Raw genomic sequence first — 27,091 nt, forward strand, 5'->3', positions numbered from 1 at the left:
AAAATTAAAAAATATTTCTGAGTTAATTCCTATAAGAAATGATTTTTTAAGTCTAACACATTTAAATAAAGTTTATTTTTTTTTTTTGAGGGTTTTACAAATACTCTATACAGGTACTTATTATTATTATTATTATTATCATTATTATTATTATTTTACCAATTAGCCAGTCAGAACAGAGTTCCTTTAATCAATGAGAGGTAAAAACTTTTCTGAACTGCAGATATAGAGCTTTATAGCTTTGTTTCTATGATTTCACTCACCAGTCTAGAGACATGAATTGTAGAGCTTAAAAACAAACAAAAAACTTCACTGGTCCAGATACAACCTCACGTGTTCTTGGTGGGTATAAAATTCTAAATAGACAAAAAAGATTACCAAGCCAGAATGTCTTTTACCTTTTATCCAAGAGATCTCTGTCATCCATGTATAGGGATCACCAAATGAATGGTGAAGCCATGAAACCAAATTCTTAGTCATTGTTACCACTTAGAGTAATAATTTATTGGCTACACAGTAATTAAAAAACCAAAACGTACAGTCTGGAGAAGAAGCAGTAACAACAACAACCAGAGAAATAAGAGTCAGCAAAGTTAAATGTATATTTCCACTTGGGTTTTACTTCTGGGATCCAAGAAAAGAGGTGTCTAAGCTTAGGCAGCCCATGAGGTATAATTTTCTGGCACTCCAGTTTCCTGGCTATGCCAGGTGAATCCACTGGGCATTTTGGTGAAACCTCGAAAACTATTAAAAGATAGTTTTCAAAGAAGATAGAATCATGACCCTCATACAGATATAAAATTAATACATGTCAAAGGTCTTATTTAACTTGTTAATTAATGAGGGAACTAATAAGCTGTTACAACTGTTTCAGAAACAATGGCAGAAAACAATATAGGCATTTGGGAATGCTGAAATAGATTATAAATAGAGACACAAACGGTGATTATCTGCAGGGCAGTAATCATTTGCATTCCACAGGCCAAAATGATTTATATTTCTATGGACAAGAATAACTTGCTTTACTATCAGTCCTGCAATTTATAGAGATGTAAAATAGGCCAGACAGTGAAAGGCACAGAAAATGTTTAAGAGTAATCCTTTTCATCCACTTCAGAAATTTTCATAATTTTTTTTGCCACTTTGAAACATTTTTTTCATTTTGTCTTTTACTATGCTTATCTTTTTTTTAGGCCATGGAAAAGATTTTCATTTTTATGAAAAAGAAATTTATCAATCTTTTTCTTCTGGATTTTGAGCCATAGGAAAGTTTTCCATAATACCAGGTTATAGGGAAATCTACCCATGTTTTCTTTTTGTACTTGTATGGTTTTATTTTTACCTTTACATTTCTGTTCTTTTTTGAATTTTCTTTGGGTATGGTGTAATGAATGGCTCCAGGTTTTAACCTTTTTTTTTTTTTTTAAGTTTATTTATTTAGGTAAATCTCTATACCCAGCATGGGGCTCGAACTCATGATCTTCAGATCAAGAGTCTTATGCTCTTCCAACTGAGCCAGCCAGGTGGCCTGGTTTTATTATATATATTTATATGTATAAAGTAGTCCAAGTATCCTAATACTTTTTATTTAAAAAGCATATTTTTTTTCACATTGAGATGCTGCCATTATCATTTATTGACTTTTCATATGTGGTAGGTCTTTCTCTTGATTCTTCATTCTGTTCATTGTCTGTATGTCTGTTCGTGCTTTAAATTATAGAGGCTTTATTGTTTTATTTGGTGGGGCTACCTTCACCTCATTGCTCATCTTTTTCAGGGGTTTCCCAATGACTCTACCTTTTGTTAATTTTTAAAACTTTTATTTATTATTATTATTATTGGAGCATAGTTGACATATTACTTTAATGTATACAGCATCTGGATTCAACATTTCTATGCTTTATGCTATGCTTACAAGCGTAGCTACCATCTGTCACCATACAATGCTATTACAGTACCATTGGCTGTATTCCCTATGTTGTACCTTTCATTCCCATGACTCATTCATTCCATAACTGGCAGCCTGTATCTCCCACTCTCCGTCACCTATTTTGCTCCTCCTCCTTCCCTCCTTCCCCTCTGGCAACTTTCAGCTTGTTTTGTATATGTATGGAAGTATAGATCTGATTCTGCTTTTTGTTTGTTTATTCATTTGTTTTTTAGATTCCACATATAAGTGAAATCATATGGTATTTGTCTTCCTCTGACTTATTTTACTTAGCATAGTACTCTCTAGTATATAGATCATCTCTTAAGCTGTTAGGCAGACATCACATTAGCTCTGCTTTAGAAAGTTTAACATATTTTGTTTGACTTTCCAAAGGCTAAGAAAGCAGTGTACATCTGTAGTCATTAATCTGCTTTAAGCGTTTTCAATTAAAATTTATTTAGCATTTCAATTTGTTATCCTAGAGGACAAATACAATTTTGTATGTGTTGGGTGTTTCCATTTCTCATCTTTTGCATTTTACAAGTAACACAGAAGTCAACAGGAAGAGACATCTCTGGTCAGGAGTGTAAAAACAGGAAGGAGGAAGTCTACTGCAAATCTGTGTTAGCCGATTATCAATTTAGGTTTCACTCTAGAGGATGTCCATTAGCAATTATCATTGCACTTTGTTGTTACCCAGAATTAACAATAAGTGTTAATGTCAGTGTTATAGAATGTTGACCCTAGTTATAAGTAATGTTAACTAACAGACTGTACTAGGCTCTTTCCTATGCATGGGAACAGGATACTATTAGTAGACTGGTTCTCACCAGTCACAGAAAGTGCATATGGAGGGAAATGAGGCAAATAAAATTCAGCATCAGAAGTACAGGGAATATCATCCTGTATTTTTGCCTTTGCTTTATCTTGATGCTTTGACAGGTTGTATAATCCTTTAAAATATGGTTGTAGCCTTCTTTTAAAAAAAAATTAGGGTATGCCACTCTGTCATTTAAAAAATTGTTTGACAGAGTATCAATTGAATGTCTTCAGTTGAATTAGAGGAAGCACCTGGGCATTATTTTGTGACACATTCTAAGAGTGCATGTGGCAAACTAGATGAAGTATTTCATGGGAAAATAACACTGACTGTGAATATTTTGTAAATAAGTATTTTTTCAGTATTCTGTGATGAAAGGAATTGGATTCTCCATTTGTACTTTATTTTTTGCTTCTGGAGTTGCTGGAAACTCAGTTGCTTTGGATATTAAGGATACCTACTTGGTTTAGCTATCCAGCGGTGGTATTTTAAGATACTTAGCATATCCTGAATTCTTTACTTAGCTGTACAGTGTTGTGAATATTTTGGAAAAATTTAAAGTACTGTGTAAAAGCTACATGGTGGTGGCGGTGGCTGCTCCTCCTCTTCCACCTCCTCCTCCTTTCTTTCCTCCTTCTCCTCCTCCTCTTTCTTCTTCTCCTCGCTCCCCCACCCCCACCTTCACCCATTTGACATGTGACATGTTCTTTTCCTCAGGAGTCTATTAACTTAACCTATGCCTTTATTAGACTCTTATTTAAGGATTATTTTGTGGTAATGATTCCCACATTTTTTTATGTCATGGCACAAAGAGAAAGACTGAGATGATCATTATATATGGCTATAACCTGTTTAGTTGGGAAGATGTACTCTAGGTATTGGTCAGATGAGGGGGTTTGTAAACCGCTTATAATTTTAAGAAATGCTTGTGTATATGTGAATGTGTGCAAGGATATGTGTCTTAGGGATTTGTTGTTGTTGGAGGTACCAAACCAAAGTGAGTTAGCTTAAGGAAAAATGGAAAAAAATAGTGAAAGTTTCCTCAGTATCTCACAGAAATTTTTTTTAAGTATTTTATTTATTTTTGAGAGAGAGATAGAGACAGCATGAGCAGGGGAGGGTCAGAGAGGGAGACACAGAATCTGAAGCAGGCTCCAGACTCCAAGCTAGCTGTCAGCGCAGAGCCCGATGTAGGGCTCGAACCCACGAACCGTGAGATTATGACCTGAGCTGAAGTCAGATGCTTAACCAACTGAGCCACCCAGGCACCCCTCTCACAAAATTCTTATGACAGACATGCTTCTTAAAAGTTGAAGAGGTAGAAGACTCTGTTTCTTTCTATTTGTCCTTTGTGCTTCTCTCTGTCTTCTTTTTCCTCTGAAGTGTAGCTTTCGCTCCTCTCTGCAGTTAGTGAGGAATGACCACCAACAGCCTCCATGTGTCGGTCTGGCACATACAACTGACTGTCTCTGAATTCCAATTCAAAATTCATGGAAGAGTGTATCTGATTGAACCAGTTTGGATCAGTTGTACACCTCTGGGACAATGTACCTGTGAATGGAAGAGGCTGTATTGCTTTTCCAACTTTGTAGTCGGTCAGCAGTTCTTGGAGAGAAAGTGTCTGTTATGGTTGTGTTTGTGAGCTTTTCTGGGGAGAAGATCCAGTTTTGATCAAAATCAAAGAGGAAGATCTTGTCACTCCCAGGCCACTGTCCAAATAAAGATTAACTGATCTAAGAGCTATAGAATTCCCACTACTTAGTACATCCTTCGTATGAGTTAAACTGTTTACCTTTTTCACAGTGCCTGCCATGTTCTTTTCCTATGCTTACCCATGATTGATTTCTCCCTAGAGAAAAGACCCCTGTCTTTATTTCTCCATGTACTCTCACATTACCTATCATTCGATTCTCGTCTTAGTCTAACCTCCTCCATGAAATCTTTGCATCTTAGAACACAGTACTCTACGTGGATATATTTGTATATTCATGTATTTATATATTTTTTCTTGTGTCTGAGTTCTTATACCATGGACTTTTTAAGTGCTGTACAATGTTATTTACTTGCGAATATGTTTTAGTATGTATGTCTTAATAAACATCTTAAATGCAGCTAATGAAATTGTCCCTGAGGCCTATGATTGTCAACACATATGTGATTAGTTTCGACCATGTTACATAGCATAATGCCTTGGGTACAACAGGCTCTCAATAAATACTTTTTGAACTGAATTAATTTTGTTTTATAGAAAAGTTAAATGTAGAATAGAGAGGTGAAAAAAACACTTGTTTCCTACTACTGAAGAACAATCATAACTGACATTAATTCTAGTTTGTTCTTATATTAGAAATGACAAATATTTTTTATTTGTTGAATGTTTATTGAAAGAATTTCTGTCAGTCAACATGTTAAATTTTGAATATTAAGTATTTGTTAAAGGAAGTTACAATTGCATTCTATAAAATTTTCATCCTGTATAATTATTTCCTCATTGTACCTTTAGAGTGGTTCTTATTTTTATCAAATTCTATAAACAATGATATTAATTCTAAAATAATTTCTTAGGATCTTTGTTCCCAAAGTAAAAGTAATGATGTAGATAATAACTGATCATAGCTAACATCTATTGAACATTTACTGTGTGTCTCTGTTTTAAATACTTAAATGTATTATTTAATCTTCACAAAAAGCAAATGAGGTACCATTATTACATACCTATTCTATAGGTGAAGAAATTGGGGTAGAGATAGATTAGGTCCTTGGCACCAGGCATATAGTAAGTGGTGGAGCTTGATGTGAACATAGGCCATTTGGCCCCTGAGCCTTACTCTTTTTTTTCTTAAGTTTATTTATTTACTTTGAAACAGAGAGAGCGAGAGAAAACTGGGGAGGGGCCGAGAAAGGGCAAGAAAGAATCCCTAGTAGGCTCCACACTGCCAGCATGGAGCTGGATGTGGGGCCGGAACTCAAGAACTGTGAGATCATAACCTGAGCTGAAATCTAGAGTTGGACGCTTAATCGACTGAGCCACCCAGGCGCCTGCCCCAGAGCCTATCTGTACTCTTAATCATTATGTTTTGCTTTCTGATTTAGGCTATCAGATAATGAAAGATGTAATGTAAAGGTCTTACTAAATTTTAACTAAAAAAAAAAAAAAACAGGGAATGGTTTATATTAAGATTTGGAACAGTAAGGAATATATGACCAAGACTGTACTCAGGGAGGAAAGGTCCTGTATTTTAAACTTGCTAGGTCAGAGGAGGCTCAGATACTGAAATTAATTCACAAAAAAGTGATGTAGGTTGCTTATTATCATCTGCAGCTCCCAGATAGATACGGGGCTCTGGTAACTTTAAGGGGCTGCTTGATGCAAGAAAAATCCCTGACCTTTTATCTTCTCTGTACTCTTTTTCAGTTTGAAATGTTGGGAATAAACAAAATATCACCATCCCCTACCTTCCCCTTTCACTCCTACCCTTTCGATCATTCCTGCGATAAAAAGAATATAAATCAGGTTTGCTTGTAGGCCTATCTTACCAGAGGGTTGGTTCTTTTTAGCTTGGTAGACCAGGCCTAGTAGAACCTGTATACAATGGTGTGTTTATTTTTTTGCTTTCATGTCTGAATGTGAAGGCAGGCAACTAGTTTTTGTGTGGTTTGTGAGAGTGTGTGTATGTATTGTTGATGCCTGGGTATTACCAACTTTATTATAAAGGAGCTTAATTTTGACAGATTTCATTAATAGAGGCATTGCCATAATAATAAGAAAGATACTTTGGAAATTAGCAATGAATATATTACTGACAGATTTAAGGTAAATAATTTCAGCAGTAGAATGGTGATTTTTGTGCAGTGAACTGCTTTTACCTTTTTTTGTGCAGTAGTTTCCAACACTCCTTATGAGTCCAAGACTTGGATTGTATACCTGGCCTTTTTAGTCAGGACATGGTGTTGAGCAAATCCTTCAGCCTCTCAGCCTTTCAGTTCCTTCATCTGTGAGATAGAGGTAAAACCCTGTCTACTTCCCAAAGATTCTTGGGGTCAAGTGCAATGATGTACTATGCAAAATGGCTTTGTGGATTGCAAAGCACTAGTACAAAGGTAATAGCTTGCTTATTTATTTATTTATTTATTTATTTATGTCTGTTACTTACATTGTGCTTTTGAGTGGACACAGGATTGTTCTTCTCAACTTACTGTTTTCTCTGCAAAGCTGTAAAATGACCAACAACAGTGGACTGTGTGGTCAAGATCAGTAGTGTGAATTTGGATCAGCCTTGTATCAGGGTAACCATGTTTCTGTTTTCCTCCATGCTACTTATAGATTATACTTATTAGGCAAATTTTTTTGTCTTTTGAAAAACACATTATAAAAATCAAATTAATATTAGTTAATATGTATTTATTTTTAAAATGCATAGTTCTGAATGCTTTCTTCCAAAGTTGAAATTAAACACATCTACATCTGGCTTTCATTTTTAATACATTGTGCAGTTTAGTAAAGATCTTGTTTTTACTGTTATTTTTATTTTAAAAAATATTTGTTTTAAGAGTGAGAGTGTGTGAGTGTATGTGCGTGAGCAGGGGCAGGGACAGGGGAAGGGAGGCAAAGAGAAAGGAGAGAGAGAATCCCAAGCAGGCTGGTTCCCTGCTGACAACGCAGAGCCCAACACAGGGTTTGATCTTAGGAATGGTGAGATCATGGCCTGAGCCAAAATTAATAGTCAGATACCTAACTGACTGAGCCATCCAGGCATCCTGAATTCTTGTTTTTACTTTGGACATATTTATATGTTGGTATCTTTTCTAGGACCTCCAAAAATTATGAGCCTGGAATTATCAGAGAATTTTTATGGTATTTATGGTTCTTTTCTGCTGTTTTTAACCAGTATATTAAAGCAGTAGTTATCAGGATAAAGCAGCTTCAAATAAGAGGAAATTTTATTTTGATTTGATAGTTTTTATTAATTAGGTTGAATATGCGATTCACACCATATTTTGATGCAATAGTAAAATATTTGGATTTTTACTTTTTGGTGAAGGGTGCCCTCTAGCGAGCCTGTTCTTTTTATTAAAATTCGCAACTTTGCATCATTTTGGCACTTGTGAACTGAATATAGAAATAGAAGACACCTTTAGTTCTCAAGGAACTTGGAAGATGAAATATACACCAAATAACTAGAAAATAAATTTTATGTGTTATACAAATAAGTAAAAGATACAAATAGATGAAAGATAAATTTTTTAAAAAGATAGTGTTATACAAATAAATAGAAGTAAGAGAGCTGTTTTCTGCACTTGATTTTCAGTTTTTATTGCTTATAGTTGGTACTTAATAAATATTGAATATTGTTGGAAAGAATACCCCTTTGTCTTTTATCCAAGTGTTATGGTCTTGGAGCTATTTCATTTCTTATTTGCTCCTGGATTACAGAGTGTCAGGAAAGGTTATGAGAGCGTTGTTATTCATGTTTGATATATTTGATAAAATGGTTGGGAAAATGTTAGAGGAGTATTAGTATGGTAATTTTATACAGACTGCTTTTTTCTTTCTATTTTAAATTGCTAAGTAGAACTATATATATATATTCCAGGATTTATAAGAAGGTCTGCCAGTGTCTAGTATTTTAGTGGTAGTCAGTTTAGGTGAGTATCTTCACATTTTTCTGTGTAGGGCTTGGCTCTGCTCTTTTGTGGTTATGCACCAGCATATCCATGCTATTGGAGAACATAGGATTCTGAGATAGAGAAAGGCCATTATTTATTTTCTTTTGTCTAGAAAAGGAACTATAGTGCTCCAGTAAGTATAGGTAAGTTAGGGAAATTGGATTCGGTATATTGAGATTTCATCAATATTTTTAAAAATGTAAACATTTTATTAAAAGTTAAGTCATTTCTCAGCAAATAAATACAGATATCCTCTGCTCTTTGAAAGTTGGTGTTACATCACTTCACTTTTATAAAAGATCTATGTTAATACCTATTTTCACTAACCAAAAGAAATCCAAAGAGGATTTTTGCTTTTTTGAAAAAAGGCGAAAAGTGAAAATCATGTTCAGCAGCATAAGCATCAAGAGTGGCAATGTCAGGTTCCTTCCTGGAGACATGTACTCAGCGTCAAGCCACCATAGCTCTGAACTGTGTGAGCATCTGTGTTTTACCTTGATTTATCTTGTGCATCCATTAACAAGATGTTTCCTAAAGTATATCAGAAAAGCCTACGAGAGGTTATTTTGTGGGTCTGAAAATGCTAAAGAAAGTTTCCATAGAAGTTAGTAGTAATTGCCTCTTTATACCATTTTGGTTTCATGGGAGCTCTCTACTTTTAGATAGTAGGAGAAATGTGTACTTTTTATTCTCTTTAATTATTGTGATGGCTTTTTTTTTTACAGTGAAAATGTGGTGAAAGAAAAAGTTAAACAAAAATAGTATGAGGATATTATGTGCCTTTTGGCAAACAATATCCTAGTACGTTACGGTAATAAGAAAGCCTTTGTTCACGTAATATCTTATGCATTTTGTTTGTTTTCTGTCAGAAAGAGGTTTTCCTTAAAAAAAAAAAAACAACATGGGGCTCCTGGGTAGCTTAGTCGGTTAAGCGTCCACTTTCGCTTAGGTCATGATCTCGCGGTTTGTGGGTTCGAGCCCCGCATCGGGCTCTGTGCTGACTGCCAGCTCAGAGCCTGGAGCCTGTTTCAGAGTCTGTGACTCCCTCTCTCTCTGACCCTCCCCTGCTCACGCTGTCTCTCTCTCTCTCTCTCCTAGAAATAAATAAAACCTTTAAAAAACAACAACAACATGGAATATGATTAATAAATAATATAGCATCTGACCAGACACTTGAAGTAGCTTGAGTTCCTCCATTAAGACATTTTATTTGGTTAACATTAAATTTTGAAGAGCCAATTTTAACATTTTAATGACATCCTCGTTTTTCTTGTATCTATTTTATTACCACTAGGTGGAGCCCTGTGCCTATAATTCTAGAAGGCATTTTTGAAAGATGATTTACTTGTTTAAAAGCCATAAACCTGATACATCAGATGATCAAATAATGTATAATAACTCATCTTTCAACATTTTGCTTTGGTCTGAAAGATTAGATATAATGAAGATAGAAAATGTTTGCTTAAAAGAATTTTTAAGCTAAGCTTTTAAGACCCTACCTTATTTTTATGCATTCTTACTTGCTAAAATTAAAATATGTAAATTAAAATCTTTAGTGTATCATGGTCCGTCTTTACTTTCACCTGAAGTTTTAAAGTCACCTCTTCTTTTAAAATTGATTTTACGTTGCATTTTGGCCTGATAATCAGTACTACATTTTGGTAGAAATAAAATTTTATCATGCTAAGCTTTTGGAAGAGAAGACTGAACTCTCTTACATTGAAGTTATTATATGTACACTTGACCCTTGAACAATGTGTGGGTTAAGGGCACTGACCTGCTGTGCAGTTGGATATCTGCATATAACTTCTGACTCCCCAAAGACTTAACTACTAATAACCTACTGTTGACCAGAAGCCTTAATACCATAAACAGTCAATTAACACATATTTTATATATTTATACATACTGCATTCTTGCAATCATGTAAGCTAGAGAAAAGAAAATGTTATTAACAGAATTGTAGGGAAGAGAAAATACATTTTTAGTACTATAGTGTATTGAAGAGAATTTGTAAGTGTACCCACGCAGTTCAAATCCTTGTTTTTCAAGGTTCCTTTGTATATGGATTGCTGATTTTACAAGCTTAGTGGATGTGGGATGGTAGAAAATTTACCAGCTTTTTGATGTTCACGCTTTCTGGTTCTGCCTTATATCTGTATATATTTATTTATAGGATTTGAATTAGACTTGCCAGTAGACATTATAGCATTCTGAGGGACATTTTAAAAGAAGAAAAATGATTTTCATTAAAATTATATATTGCTTTAAAGTTTAGATCAGTAATATATCTGGCACATTAATAATTAGATGGCTAAAACTGTTAACCAGTTTAGGGTTCAAAGAGTGAATAGCACTGCATGGAATTTCCTTTCTTATCCTGCAGATTAAAATTTCAAAGAGTAATAATTGTCATTCAGAGACAAAAAAATAGATTTTTCAGAGTCTTTGGCTGAGGTTAGATGAGTACGGGACCCTTAGTTTTCTCTACTGCATATTTTGCTCCTCTTTATTTTGTTGCATTTGTAATTTAATACTACCTAACAATTAGCTATGCCTCAGTTCTCATCCTTTTTTTCTGTCCATTGGATGATTTCACCTGATGGGTGCAACAGTGCACATCAGGGATTCCCTGTTGAGTCATTCCCAATTGTTGATCTTCAAAGGTGATCTGGTTAGTTGCTATGCTGGTAACTTCTCTGCATTTCATGCTGCTTATCACCCATTTCTGATTGGAGAGTCTATATGACATAATGGTTAAGAGCACTGATTTGGAGTCAGGTAGACTTGAGGTTAAATCTTGGCTCTACTGATGTGTGACTTTGTCCTAAAGTCTTAATCTTCCCAAACTACATTTGTAAATTGCAATGCTAACAGAATCTATGTTGTAAAGCTGTAGTGAATATTAATGAGGTAATGCATGCAAAGTACTTAATAGCAAGTCTTGGTTGTTACTGTTTTTTGATGTTTACCACATTAAGCCTGAAGCAGCAGATATGACTCCTCTTTAGTCAGTTCAGTCACCGTGGGCAATTGTTGATAGGGAGTGCACATCTCTTTTGCTTCCTGTATCTTCCCTCCACTGTCTCTCCAAATTATCTCAATAATTAAACATAGGTTTCTTCAGAGAAAAGATGGACAATTCCTGCTATGTATCTGGTGTCAAGAAATACTTGGGAGAGGTATTGTTTTTGCTTTCCTTTTTCCAGTGATCTTATACATATCCACCTTTTTTCCCCTTCCTATTTCTCTCTATTCACCTAGCTAATTATGAATGGCTTTATAAGCAAATTATCAGACTAGTTATTTCTAATATAACTTTTTATAAGAGTGGGTAGAGGGTTAAATCAACTACATGTATTAATTAATTCCATTTTGAGTGCTTGTGTTTGGTTTAGATTTGTGCTGTGTCTGCTAAGTTGAGAAAGTCAGAATTAAGAACTTTCTAGGGTCCTTTCCAAGGCCAAATTCTGTCTAATCATGAATTGTGGATTCATGGCACTTGCTTAAACCTTCAGTACTTTTTAAAAAATGCATTTTATTCCTGTGGTTTAGACTGTTTCCTCATCTCTGCTTCTTTATTCCTGTGTGCTCTGCTCAGAATGATCTCATTGATATGGATTATGGTGATGCCTGGTTATATCAGCTTGGATTGCAACTTGTATTTGTCTGTAACAGGAAGTGGTTATCAGTGGTGTAATCCTTATTAAATGAGTGAACTGGCTGAAGTCTCTTGACTGTCAAGAGAGAGTCAAGAGAGACTAAGAGTAATAGGTAGATCATTCACAGTGCTGATTCCTTTATGTTATTTTTATTTCCTTTATTGGGGCTTACGTTCTAACAGCAGAAGGCATGGAATGTAAATAGTTCACCCATTTCAGGCTTTGGTTTTCTATTAATGGAGGGTGGGTATTGTGTTTGTTCTGTACCACTTTTCTCCACACTAGTAACATTGAGTAGAGAAAGAGGCATTCACTTGTGATGCTATATTAGATGTACTGGCAGTGTCCTGAATTACTATAAGACAGAAATGGTTTTGCTTTTAAAACCCTGGAGAATAAATTAGAAAGATGTACTAGAAGATGGACTTTAAGAACTTTCTAGAATAAAATAGACTTATGGGAAATAACTTATTTTTTTTCTTTCTGTTTATATGTTATTAGTGTTTTTTAGTTTTTATTTATTAAAAAAATTTTTTTACATTTATTTATTTTTGAGAGACAGAGTGAGACAGAGCATGAGTGGGTGAAGGACAGAGAGAGAGGGAGACACAGAATCCGAAGCAGGCTCCAGGCTCTCTGAGCTACTAAGCACAGAGCCTGACATGGGGCTCGAACCCATGAACTGTGAGATCATGACCTGAGCCAAAGTCAGACACTCAACCGACTCAGCCACCCAGGTACCTCATATTAGTGTTTTTTTAAAGGCAGCTTTCAGTTTATTTATTTTGAGAGAGGGAGGGGAGGAGAGAGAATCCCAAGTAGGCTCCACATTCTCGGCATGGAACCTGATGTGGGGCTTGAACTCTTGAGCTGCAAGATCATGACTTAAGCCAAAATCAAGGGTCGGATGCTTAACTGACTGAGCCACCCAGACACCCCTGTTATTACTGTTTTTAAAAAAGGTAACAGTATTGCCTTTGCACACACAAACAGAGTCAAATCCACTTTGGAGGGACACTGTAGTAGGGCTGTCCTGAAATATCTCTTAGATTTTTGGTACAATGCTACAATTCTTAACAGAAAAAAAAAAGAGACAGAGAAGACAGTTCTCTTGGTATGTTCTGTTTACTACCTGGTATATTAAGAGCCAGATAAATTTCAAACTTTTATTAAAATAAGTAAAAAAAATTAGAAATGAATATATATATTACTTCAATACGTGTTCACAGTTATGAAATAAAAATTTGTTTATAGCACACCAATATCAGGTAAACTTTCTCTTACATGTGGATTTTCCTTTGGAGTAATATTTGTTTATGAATTTTATTAATTATATATATTAATTCTAGGAAAAGCACAAGGGAAGCAAAAGAGTATTGTGGGAATTCTAGTATTGCCTCAGTCCCTTACTAACCAGGCTACACTGAGCAAGCCATTTGCCATTTCTTTCTTTCCTTCTTTCCTTCTTTCCTTCTTTCCTTCTTTCCTTCTTTCCTTCTTTCCTTCTTTCTTTCTTTCTTTCCTTCTTTCTTTCTTTCTTTCTTTCTTTCTTTCTTTCTTTCTTTCTTTCTTTTGGGGGGCAGGGAGGAGAGAGTGAATGAGGGAGGTGCAGAGAAGGAGGGGACAAAGGAGCCAAAGCACGCTCTGTGCTGTCAAACCCACAGACTGTGAGATCATGACCTGACTGACTGAGCCACCCAGGTGCCCCACCATTTGCCTTTCCTATGCCTACTTCCTCACTTGTGAAAAGGAGGCAATATTTTCTCTGGTGCGGTATAAGAAATGAAACATTGGAGGGGTGCCTGGGTAGGAGGCTCAGTTGGTTAAGTGTCCGACTTCGGCTTAGGTCATGATCTCACGGTTCATGGGTTTGAGCCTCGCATCAGGCTCTCTGCTGGCAGCTAGCTCAGAGCCTGGAGCCTGCTTCAGATTCTGTGTCTCCCTCTCTCTCTGACCCTTCCCTGCTCATGCTGTCTGTCTCTCTCTCTCAGAAATAAATAAAACATTTAAAAAATTAAAAAAAAAACATTGGATGTAAAAAATGCAAAAGGCCTCATGCAGATGTCAAATATTAGTAGTAGTCAACTCCTTTAGCATGGAGTAGCTATATTTGATATTTGCAGCCACTACCTATTCAACAACCAATTCATTCATTTAATAAGGATTTGGTTGTTTTTTATGTGCATATTATGCTAGTAGCCAGTGTATATTGAGCACTTATAATATGTCAGTAACTGCTAAGAATCTTTCATGTGTTTACTAATTTAATCCTTAAAAACACTCTGATATAGATACTATTTTTTATCCCTATTTTATTGTTGAGAAAGTTGCGATTTAGAGAATGAGCTTATCGGAGATAGAACAGTTAGTGTTGAGAAAGTTGCGATTTAGAGAAGGAGCTTATCGGAGATAGAACAGTTAGTAAGTGTCCTTTCTGATCCCATGTGTCTCCATCCATTTATCCATCCACTTATTCATCAATTGTTTATTAAGCATCTGCTATGTGATAAGTATTATTTATTTGGGGCTGAGCATTCATTGGGGAACAAAACAGACAAAAAAAACTCTTCCCTCATATAACTTATGTTTCAGTGGGCAAAGACAAAATAAATAAAAGTATGCAAGAGATTATATCCGAGTATATTCTATAGTGGTAAGAGTGATGCAGTGTTAAAGCAAACTACTTTGTTTCAGAAAAGAAAGAAGAAAAAATAAAGCAGGGAAGGGAATTTTGTGTGTGTGTTTATAACATAGATATAATGTAGATGAGAAAGGGCTTTATCAGGAAGGGGATAAGAAAACCTGAAAGTGATAAGAGAGGCAGCTCACATGTGAGAAGTGTGATCCAGGTAAAGGAAATAGCATGTGTAAAGTGTAGGACAGGAATGTGCTTGGTGTGTTGCAGGAATTACAAGGAGGCCAGTGTTGCTGGCATAGAATAAGTAAAGTAGAGAGTAAGTATTAGAAAGTGAGGCCAGTGAGATAACATGGGGCAAAATTATATAGGGATTTATGGGCTCTTGTAAGAGAAATAGGGTTTTGAGCAGAAGAGATACGGGATCTGATTTATATTTTAATGACATCATTCTGTCTACTGTGTGTAAACAGACTGAAGGGGAGCAAGGGTGCAGTCAAGGAGACTGATTAGGAAGCAGTTGGCAGAATTCTAGGCAAGACACGATGGTGGCACCGTCCATGGTGATACCACTAGAGGTGAGATTTGCTGGATTGTTTTGCTGGGGAAGGTGAGAGAGAATAGTCAGGGGTGATTTCAAGTTGTTTTTTTTGTTTGTTTTGTTTTGTTTTGTTTTTTTGCCAGAGCAACTACAAGAGTAGGGCTTACTGAGATGGAGGAAGACCATGGGAGGAGCAGGTTTTGAGGAAGAAGGTAGGAATTCATTTTGGACATATTTGAGGTGCTTATGTGATACCCAGGTGGAGAAATATATGAGTTTGAAGTTTAGGGGAGTGGTTGGGGCTGGAATCATAAATTTGTGAGATGTCCATGTGCTTAGGGAATAAAGATCTCCAAATCTGGATGAGGTTGAGAGAGTAGTAAAGGTAGAAAAGAAAAGATGTCCAAGATTCTAGCTCAACTCTTAAAGGCTCACATTCATTTTTTAAATGTTTATTTATTTTTGAGAGAGAGAGAGAGAGAAAGAGAGAGAATGAGTGAGGGAGGTGTAGAGAGAGTGGGAGATGCAGAATCTGAAGCAGGCTCCAGGCTCAGGCTGACAGCACAGAGCCTGACACGGGGCTCAAACCCACGAACCGTGAAATCATGACCTGAGTCGAAGTTGGACACTCAACCAACTGAGCCACCCAGCTGCCCCAAGGCTCAAATTCTTAATAATTGTTATCCAATACTGCTTCTCTAATATTGTTAATAAGTACTCATTAAAAACCTATAACATGGAGGCTGCCCTCAAGAAGCTTTTGGTTGATATGAAGAAATAAAATATACAACATATATTTGAAAGGCTTACAGAAAAAGGATAACATAGAATTACATGTCACAATGAGTGGAAAGGGCTGTAAATTTACCTATTCTGCAGATGAAGAGATTACCTGGCATGGAAATGATTGACGAAGGTCTGTTGGAGGAAATGGAAATTGAACAAAATATCAAACAATGGGCAACAGATTGGGGGGCACAGATTGGGAGGTCCCCAAGACTACTCTGAAGTTCAGTAATTTACTAGGAGGACTCATAGAATTTAGAAAGCTTTTATATTCACAGTTGCTGTTTGTTACAGCAAAAGAAAACAGATTAAAATTAACATCAGGAAGAGGCACATAAGTTAGGGTCTAGGAGAGTTCTAGGTCAGGACTTCCAGTTGTCCTTTCTCAATGGTCATATAGACAGCACTTATTTCTCTCAGCAATGATGTATGGCAACAGTCATGGAATATTGCCAACCAGGGAAGCTCACTTAAGCCATGGTGTTCAGGGTTTTTCCTGGGGGTTGGTCACATAGACATGACTGACTGGTGTGAGTTGCTTACCCTTAATCTACAGACTCTCCAGAGCTGTTATGATGTGGCCTCAAGGTCCCCATCCACTATAACTCACATTGTAAATCACATTGCTAGCTTAGATTATTTGGCATTGCCCAAGACCCCCATATAAACAAAGACAACTATCAGGACATTCCAGAGACCTCGCAGGAGCTGGGGACGGGGGCCAAACCTTTCTTTGCGCAAGGTTAATTTTTTCTGCATGGTGGTTGGCTGGGAGGTTGTGGAGACAGTATGAGCGGAGATAAGTAGGAATATGTACACCATACTTAGAGAAAATCATGGTGACTGCAGTATGGCCTTGTACTTGAGAATATGAATGCTGGAGTCATAGTGCCAGGATTTATATCCCAGCTGCCCTTTGCTAGCTGTGGAATTTATAGCAGTTATATAATCTAATACATCGATAAAGCAAGGGTAATAACAATACCTTTATAGGCTTGTTGTGAGGAATTAATATACAAAGCACTTAGAGTATGTTCTGACATAGTAAATGCTGTAGAAATCAGGAGTTTGTTCATTATTAACGATGAAGTTCATCATCATCATGTTCTTAATCATTTGCTCAGTGATTTCTTTTTTGAGCACTGGTATGTTAAAGACTCAAGTTCTTAGCCTCAGACCTTTAGTTCTAGATACCTAGTCAGTTTCCAGATATCTACAGGGTTTGTAGATAATATTATTTAATATTAACATGTTCAAAAATAAATTAAGTAATATTTCACACAAATGATTTTTACTAACGGCAGTACTGTTAATCCAGTTTTATTTTAAGATTATCATCTGTTGCAGGGCCTCTGAACGGCTTAGTTTTTTTTTTAATGTTTTATTTATTTCTAGGAGAGAGAGAGACAGCATGAGCAGGGGAGGGTCAGAGAGAGAGGGAGTCAACAGACTCTGAAACAGGCTCCAGGCTCTGAGCTGGCAGTCAGCACAGAGCCTGACGCGGGGCTTGAACCCACAAACTGCGAGATCATGACCTAAGCGAAAGTCGGACGCTTAACCGACTAAGCCACCCAGGCGCCCCACGGCTCAGTTGTTTAAGTGTTTGACTTTGGCTCAGGCCATGATCTCTCAGTTCATGAGTTTGAGCCCCACATCAGGCTCTCTGCTGTCAGCACAGAGCCCACTTTAGATCCTCTGTGCCTCCCTCCCCCACCCTTCCTCACTCACGCTCACACTCTTCTCTCAAAAATAAGTAAACATTAAAAAAAAAAGATTATCAGCTATTGCTATCAAGTTAAAACTTGTATTTAACTGACAATCAAAGAACTTAATTTGTAGAGGAGTGCTGAACTATAGCTATATTAAGTGGATTCATGGTGATGCTTCTGCATCTATTCTCTTGCCTCAGCTGTTACTTGAAGATGGCATGCTATGTAATCTGGCCTGTGGCATCCATGATGGAAATGATACCTTTCTAAAGAAGGGCTTTATCATAATATGCTGCTGCTTTAGGGCTTCCACTTGTAAAATTGCATTCCCTTCTGTGCCATCTTTATATTATTATTATTATTATTTTGATCAGTTCTGGTTATCCTTTTTTTTCTTCCCTTTGGACCATGATAAGCTTCAGAGTAATGACTTTGGGAGCAGGATAACTTGAGTGAAGAAACCTTTACATGGGAGAAATAATTTACATGTAAGAGATAGGAAGGTGTTTTTAAGGTATGTTATAGACTTACTTTAAACATTAAACTTATGCTCCAAAGTAACTGTAATTTAATGTTGGTACTATAGCAAATTATGATTAATAGCTTTAATTGTATGTTTAAAAGTCATATTCATGGGGTGCCTGGGTGGTTCAGTTGGTTAAGCGTCTTGACTCTTGATCTCGACTCAGGTCATGATCCCACAGTTCGAGTTAAAGTTCCACGTTGGGCTCTGTGTTGACAGCATGTGGAGCCTTCTGGTGATTCTGTCTTTCCCTATCTCTGCTTCTGCCCCCTCCTGCCCCTCCCCTCAAAATAATAAATGAATAAAACTTTAAAAATGTTTTTTTTTAAAAGTCATATTCATAGGCTTAAATCTGAATACCAGAATTAAGCAATTCTTGAAATGTATGAATATCTCCTTAATATACTGATTACAAAGCAAAAAAAAAAAAAAACCCAACAAAGTATTAGCTGTTGCAAAGAATAGGCTAAAAAAAATAAATTTTGGTGAACTGGGAAGTTAATGTTATCATTCTTTTTGTATACATTTAGGTCTGTGTATGATGACCAACCAAATGCACACAAGAAGTTTATGGAAAAGTTAGATGCTTGTATCCGTAATCATGACAAGGAAATTGAAAAGATGTGTAATTTTCATCATCAGGGTTTTGTAGATGCTATTACAGAACTCCTTAAAGTAAGGACTGATGCAGAAAAACTGAAGGTAAGAAATGTTTTAAAATTCTCTTTACCTTTGTGGCTCCTGGGTGGCTCAGTCAGTTAAGCATCCAACTCTTGGTTTCAGCTCATGCATGATCTCATGGTTCCTGGGTCTGAGTCCTTCATGGGGCTTCACGCTCCTGGGTGGAGCCTGCGTGGGATTCTCTCTCTTTCCTTTCTCTGTGCTCCTACCCCGCTTGTGCGCCTCCCCGCTCTCTCTTAAAATAAACTTAAAAAAGAAACATTAAAAAAATTCTCTTTACCTTTGCTCTCATTAAATTACTCAAGTATTTTTAGTGCATATGTACAAATCATTATTAAATGTACTGTTTTTAAGAAGTGAGTTAGTGTGTATATTTGAGAATGCTCTTTATGCTCTATTAACATAGTTGTCATGCTAATGACAGGAGTAATCTCTTTTTTGTAAGGCAAGTAATGCATTGACCTAACAGGATTTCTTTCCATGCAGGGAAATGAACTAAAAGAATTCGTACAATGAAAGGCCTCATTTGCAGTTTTAGAATTTTTAAAATGACAATTAGTACAATAATTATAAAAGCTATCCTCTAAAAACCTTTAAAAACTTACGATGTGATTATGTTCTCAAAATTATTTAATAATATTGAAACTTAGTTTAATAGCAAAGCATAATTTTCTTAAAGAAAGTTGGTCTGCATTTTCTGCCACAGAGCAGAAATGTTATTTATTAAATGAGACCTGGATTTGTTTAGTCAGAATACAAAATATTTAGTTTTAAGAATTGGCCTGTTTATGTTTCTTTACATTTGGAGAATTTAGTAGATAAAATGACGCTGGTTCACCAAAGGTTATGATTAAAAACTATTATATAAAGGATATTCAGATAACAAGAGACCAAATACAGCATCAATGAGGTCACTGAGCATCTTTGTTCAGAAATTAATGAGATTTTTAATAAACTAGAATGTGCTTCCTTATGATGATGACCTAATGAGTCACTTAATATGTGGGAAAATTTGAGGTTGAGCTTTGTCTGCACCTGCAGCATTAAAATGTTGCTGTGGATTGAGATTTCCGTGTTTGATGTTAATCAACCACCCAGTGTTTGCATTCAGCAAAGTATGAATGTTTAATTACCATAAAATGCAATCACCATTTCCTACAGACAATGAATGGCACATAGACCTCATTGAAGTTATCAAAAAGGGACCAGTGGTCAATTGGGTCAGTGATTTGAATTGTTTGACAGACTTAGAGAAGCAAGTAAAGTTCAAAAATCTAGATTAAATTTGAGAAGTTTGCCACAGAATCTGTTAAAAAGAACTGTCATAAGTAATTGAAGTTAACAAAAGCCCTTTTCAATCAAAAGTTCAAGTTCAAGCTGTAGAGTTAATTTGAATTTGCATTTCTTTGTTCTAAGTTTCTCATGAAGCATGATCTGATTACAAGGGTGAGCAGTTATATCAGAGCAGTTTTATGCATATTTGTCTAACTAAGGTGAAATTATTTTTAAGGTGCAAGTTACTGATACCAACAGAAAATTTCAAGATGCTGGAAAGGAGGTGAGAATATGATACATTTTTTGCACACTCAGTTTGTGGTTACAGTTTAACTGTTTGCTTAAAAATATGAACTATTTCTTCTTTTCTAAGGTCATAGTCCAAACAGAAGATATTATTCGATGTAGAATTCAGCAGAGGAATATTACAACAGTAGTAGAAAAATTGCAGTTATGTCTTCCAGGTGAGTTAAACTTGTCTACAGTCTAATGCTTGGTTTGGTAAAATTATAATCTAATGATAGTGTATGGTCATTATTCATTATGGGAATTACAGATTATTTGGTGATTGCCTCCAAAAGCTCATGGTTATCTTCCTTGTCCATTTTAGCCCTTGAATTTTCATGGTCTTCTTATCTTATAAAGCCCCTGTTTGATGATCTGTCACATCAGGTTCCTAGAAAAACCTGTACCTTTCCTATTTCCTCCCGCCTAGTTTGTCCTTTGTCCCTCAACCCCCTCCCGCCGCTCTTTTGTTTTTCCTCAGAATACTTTCCCATGGAGGAGAGTGTCTTTTCGTTATATTTCCTTGCCTTTTCCTAATTTGCCTAATTTTTTATAACTAGTTGTCCACGTTTTTCTGTTTGTTGTTTAAGCAGGTTGGTTTTGCTTTGCTCATGATCTCATTTCGCTGACAAAATAAGAAAACATCCAAAAGTGCTAGGTCCTCTCCCTTCTTTGGGCTTGCCTTTACTCCTATATTTTGGAAAGACTGACTTTTTAGATTTCTGAGTTTTTGATCTGTCTGTTACAGCTCAGATATTACTGACATCAAATAAATTCTGAAGAAACTAACCAGTATTTTCTTTCCCCTGATGTATTCTGTTCAAACAAAAGGAAGCATGTGTATGTCCTCTTTTTTTTTTTTTTTTCCCATATAGTAAGCTGAATCCATCTTAGAGTCCCATCTTTTAAACTTAATTTTTTAGGAAGGAACCTGAACCTTTATACCCTGGGGAATAGAATGAGATGCTTTGTATAATATTTATATAATACCAAATTACCTTCAAATACAAATTATATCTTAAAACTCTCAGATTTTATTTTATTAAATATTTTTTTAATGTTTATTTTTGAGAGAGAGGGACCCGGAAAGAGACACACACACACACAAAGTGTGAATGGGGGAGGGGCAGAGAGAGAGGGAGACATAGAATCTGAAACAGGCTCCAGGCTTTGAACTGTCAGCACAAAGCCCATTGTGGGGCTTGTACTCAAGAAGTGCAAGATCATGACCTGAGCTGAAGTTGGATGCTTAACCAACTGAGCCACCCAGGCACCCCAAAACTGTCAGATTTTATTAGCTAAAACACATTGTTTTCTGACTTTGTTAGAATAACTTTTTTTTTTTTTTAAGAGTCACTAAAATTCTACTCAGTTTAATCTCTGGATGCTGGCACATTAAGTTTGAGTAAATAAAATGTCTGCTTATTATGTTCGGTTTCATGAGGGTTGAGAACCTACTTCCTTGTAGTAATGTTTAATAATACCTCTTTGCCACCATCAGCTACACTGAAGTAGCCATGAAGATAGTCTCTAAGTTTGATTGCTTTGTCCGTGAATGAGAATAAGTCTAAAAAATTGGGTACTGATTAGAATGAGGAAGAGCTGAATTTAGCTTATTCCCTGAGGGGGCTATTTAGAATAGAAAAATAAAGGGAAGCAGAGGTTAGACTTTTGTTACTGATACTGTCTTTGCCTTCAAAGCTGTACAGGCGATCTGAGTTTATGTAAACATCATGTTCCTGATAGCCACATTGAGAACTGCCTCCTTTCCTCCATTATTAGCCTTCTATAGAATTATCCAGTTGTAAATACTTTTTTGTGTCAGCCATTATGGTAGATATTGAAAGTATAATTTTGAAAAAGATACATTCCCAGCTCTGAAGGATCCTACAGCCTAATGTGAATAAAGACAAGTAAGCTATTAATTATTGTACAATTGCCTAACTTCTCCTTGGACTAGGAGTATGACAGGATAGAAGAAGTCATAGGGTAAACAATATACTTTCCTGATATATTAGTTTTCTTGCTTATTTTTGAGGAGAGCATTATTTTTTTTTTTAATGTTTTATTTATTTCTAGGAGAGAGAGAGAGAGCGTGAGCAGGGGAGGGTCAGAGAGAGAGGGAGTGACAGACTCTGAAACAGGCTCCAGGCTCTGAGCTGGCAGTCAGCACAGAGCCCGACGCGGGGCTTGAACCCACGAACCGCGAGATCATGACCTGAGCGAAAGTCAGACGCCTAACCGACTAAGCCACCCGGGCGCCCCAAGGAGAGCATTATTTTTATATGGAAATAGTATAATAAGTATAATAAGAAAATTGCATGAATTGTTGAGATAAAACAGGAGATTTCAAGGTTTATACTTATAGCAGCAGTGTTAGGCTTTTTCCCAGGTTATGTGTTCACGGTAATGCTTTGGTTAGAAAATGTGAGAAATAATTTCATTACGGTATACGGGCTGTCATAGAGATATACATAGGGTCCACAGGGTTAAGGTGGTTCACTGTTGCCACCATTGCGGTGTTAATGGATTTCAGACAAGTGAAAGATTCTATGAACTTGAAGACCCCTGGGAAGTAACCAAAATAGAAGATCTGGGAAAAAAGTGTTCTGTCTTTGTGGTCTGTGAAAATGTGAGCTGGCTTGAGGAGTCAATAATTTGCTCACTTTATACTTTGAACTTCTACTAAGGATAAATGGTAATCTGCATAGTGGCATTAAAACCTTATTGGTGGCAATGCTGAATGCTTCTTGCTGAAGCTTGTAACAATTTTTATTGAATAATTGCATTTCTGAGTCTATAATAAAAATAATAAAACAAAGTTGCTTTGTTATATTTACTTATGATTATGATAATTTAGTCTCTGCTATACACTTTTGAGGGTTTTTAAATATGTCAGTTTGGTATAAAATTTTGTTTAATGAGCTATGTAACACAGTTGTGTTTGGTATTTTTGGTATATGAGTATTATTTGATATATTTAATCAAAATTAATCATTTTCAATCAGCTTTGTTTCTTGAGTAACTGAAGTCCAAATTTCCAGTTCTACCACACGGAAGATATATAAGTTTCTGAATAATGATAATTATTAGTTGGTTAATATCTCAATTATAAGTGTCAGCATATTGAAGTATTCCAAATTCCAGATAATGGGTATAAATAATATTCAATATATGTAGACATTAAAATGTTTTTTATTTACTTGAAGTATAAAATTTTATTTGAAAATATAAGCCTGAATTAAATTATAGAGAAAATTAATGAATTATAATATACTCTTCCCTTTAATTTTTTCATCTCAATTTTTTTTATTTTGAAAGCTAAAATAAGTTATTTTTTAATGCAGTGCTGGAAATGTACAGTAAGCTAAAAGAACAGATGAGTGCAAAACGGTGAGTTGGTTTCTTTCCTGGTTTTAATAGGAATCTTTTATTTTTCTATTAAAGCATGGATAAACAATATAAATTATAGTGAGTCATGGGAAGTTTTGCTTTCGACCTTTATTCTTTTTCACGCAATTTGCCTGTCAGGATCATCTAATAAAACAATTCTTAGCCATTTATAGCCATTTGTTTGTGGATCCTGGTTCTTTATAAGTGAACTCAAAGAATGATAATATTGATGAAGAACAAATAGACAACTGAACAGTAGTGAAAACTATTGATTAGCTTCTGTGTTAACATTGCATATGATCAAAGGCTAAGTGTAAATTGTGAGACCACAATGGAAGCAATGTGGGTAGTTATATTTTGACAATCTAGGCTAGTGTAGGTCATGTTCTGTATTATAACACAAATGAATGCATGACAAATGAAAAATAATTTGAAGTACTTTATTGATTGCCATAGAATCATTAACTGTAATAATGTTTGAAATGTTTTAAAGATGAACGATTTTAAAGTAACAGAAAAATCAGAATAAGAATATTCCACATTTCAAATAGGGAAATAGTGATTTCCTCTTAGTTTATTAATAACTGCTTAACTATCACAGTATATTATATACAAATCTAAACTCAAAGATCTGTGTATGTCTTGCTTTATAGTGCTAAACATTAAGTTTTATTGGCCTTTACCAATTGATACTAATTAGGAGAATTAATTTTTTCCTTCTTAATACATGAACCATAAACTATCCTGAAAGTCTTTTATTTTATATATATAATATATATACATATAACTGTATATAGTTAATATATTCTCTTTTTCTATCAAAGTTGTACATCCTCATATTTTAAAAATCCAGATAATAGTTCTGTGTGTCTGTTGCAGAAAAACAGGTATCATTTTCCCTACTTCCATTCATCATTCCTCCTTCTAGGGGTAGAGCCTCTTACCTCTTTAAAGGAATTATATTGATATTTACATTTATGTCTTTAAATAACTACCTTTTATTGTTTCTTCAACTGTCTTCCAATTTGGGGCATTGTATATTTTTTCAATAATGTAATCTAATATTTAAATTTTTTTTAAATGTTTGTTTATTTTTGAGAGAGAGAGAGACAGAACACGAGCAGGAGAGGGGCAGAGAGGGAGAGGGAGACACAGAACCTGAAGTAGGCTCCAGGCTCTAAGCTGTCAGCACAGGGCTTGATGTGGGCCTTGAACTCATGGACTGTGAGGTCATGACCTGAGCCAAAGTGGGGTATTTAACCAACTGAGCTACCCAGGTGCCCCCATAATCTAATATTTATATTCAAGATTTCCCCATTTCCCCCCCGGATGTCTTATATCTTCTTTTCGTTCCTGAAACATTGGTTGGCTTATTACTTTTTTGTTCCTCTAATCTGAAACAGTCTTCCTGCTTTTCTTTGTTTTTCATGAAAGGTTCCAGGTCAGTTGTCTTGTAGACTAGGACATTTTGGATTTGTTTATTTTCTCATGATTAGATTCAGGTGAAGTATATTTGGCATGAGTATGACATAAATGATATTGTGTACTGCTCACTCTATGAAGTCAGAAGTGTATACTGTTAGATTGTCTCTAGGTTATGCTAAATTTGATCATTTGGGTAAGAGGATGACTACCAGATCACTTGAAAGATCTCTTTCTCTTTGCATTTACTAAGTATCTGTGGGGTAATATTTTGAGTTCTATTTCCTTAACAATCTTTCACCCATTGGTTTTAGGATTCTTGCTTTAATCGGTTATTATATTGGGATTATAAAATGGTGACTTTTCATAATTCTCTCATTCCAAAATGGTGATGTTTATAATTTTATCATTCCTTTGACATTTATTAGGTATCTTTCTTAATATAAAGAACTTTTCTTTTTCTTTTTAACCCTTCTTTTTTATTTCCCTTTACTTTTTTCCCTTCTTTTTCTGATTATCATTATGGACGCAAGGATTTTCTAAAAAAATAAATGTGTTGAGGGGCGCCTGGGTGGCTCAGTCGGTTAAGCTTCTGACTTCAGCTCAGGTCATGATCTCGCTGTTTGTGGGTTCGACCCCTGCATCAGGCTCTGTGCTGACAGCTAGCTCCGAGCCTGGAGCCTCCTTCAGGTTCTGTATCTCCCCCTCTCTCTGACCCTCCTCTGCTCACACTGTCTGTCTGTCTGTCTGTCTGTCTCTCTCTCTCACTCACTCAGAAATAAATAAAACATTAAAAAATTAAAAAATAAATGTGTTGGGACACTTGGTTCGTTTAGTTGGTTGAGTGTCTGACTTTGGCTTAGGTCGTGATCTCAGGGTTTGGGAGTTTGAGTCCTGCATTGTGCACACTGCTGTCAACGCACAGCCCACTTTGGATCCTCTGTCCCCCTCTCTGTCTACCCCTCTCCTACTCATGCTTGCTTGCTCTCTCTCAGACATAAATAAACCTTAAAAAAGAAAATGAATGTGTTATAATCTTTTCATTTTTTTTTTAATGCTCAAATTGTCCCACATTTGGCTAGAGGAACCCCTCAGTCCAATTTCTGTGTCCTCATTTGTCTCTTGAGTACTTTCTTATTTATCACACAACATGTTCAAGGCTCCATTTTCTTTTTCTAGACCTAGAATAGCTATTTTCCAACGTACCCTAGTTCCTTTTTTTTAAATGTTTATTTATTTTTGAGAGAGACAGAGTACTTGTGGGGGAAGGGCAGAGAGAGACGGAGACACAGAATCTGAAACAGGCTCCAGGCTCTGAGCTGTCAGCACAGAACCAAATGCAGGGCTCAAACCCACAAACCATGAATTCATGACCTGAGCTGGTTGAACCCTTAACCTACTGAACCACCCAGGCACCCCTGTCTTTCTGTTTTCTTGATTCTACAACAGATAGTGACATGTAGTCTTCTAGATTGGTCCTCTTATTTTCTTGAAGACCAAGAAAATTTTATTTTTTTGACTCTTTGATTCTGGGATGTTTCTTCATTTTATCTCCTAAAAATAATGCTGATCTTATTTCATTTCTGCTCTCTGATTCCTAATTTCTAAGAACTGTTTTTTTGATCTCCAAATATTTCTTTGTACTTTTTCAAGTTTTTTACTTTTCCTTTTCTTCCTTTCTTCCTCCCTTTCTCCCTCCCTCCCTCCTTCCCTTTCTGTCCTTTTTTTTCTTTTCCTTTCCTTTCCTTTCCTTTTTTCTTTT

At 35.8% G+C, this 27,091-nt stretch overlaps 1 protein-coding gene across 3 annotated transcripts in view; it reads left to right on the forward strand.

The window, feature by feature from the left end:
* Window positions 1-27,091, forward strand: part of EXOC6 (exocyst complex component 6) — a 222,641-nt gene that overhangs the window by 31,386 nt on the left and 164,164 nt on the right. For all 3 annotated transcript variants that reach the window (XM_039230230.1, XM_039230232.1, XM_039230231.1), the window contains exons 2-5: window positions 18,804-18,975; window positions 20,465-20,512; window positions 20,603-20,693; window positions 23,862-23,907. In XM_039230230.1, the coding sequence (XP_039086161.1) occupies window positions 18,804-18,975; window positions 20,465-20,512; window positions 20,603-20,693; window positions 23,862-23,907 (357 nt within the window). The remainder of the gene's footprint in view (window positions 1-18,803; window positions 18,976-20,464; window positions 20,513-20,602; window positions 20,694-23,861; window positions 23,908-27,091) is intronic.

This window comes from Hyaena hyaena, unplaced genomic scaffold (assembly GCF_003009895.1).
Source record: "Hyaena hyaena isolate Hyena2069 unplaced genomic scaffold, ASM300989v1 scaffold_44, whole genome shotgun sequence".
NCBI lineage: Eukaryota > Metazoa > Chordata > Mammalia > Carnivora > Hyaenidae > Hyaena > Hyaena hyaena.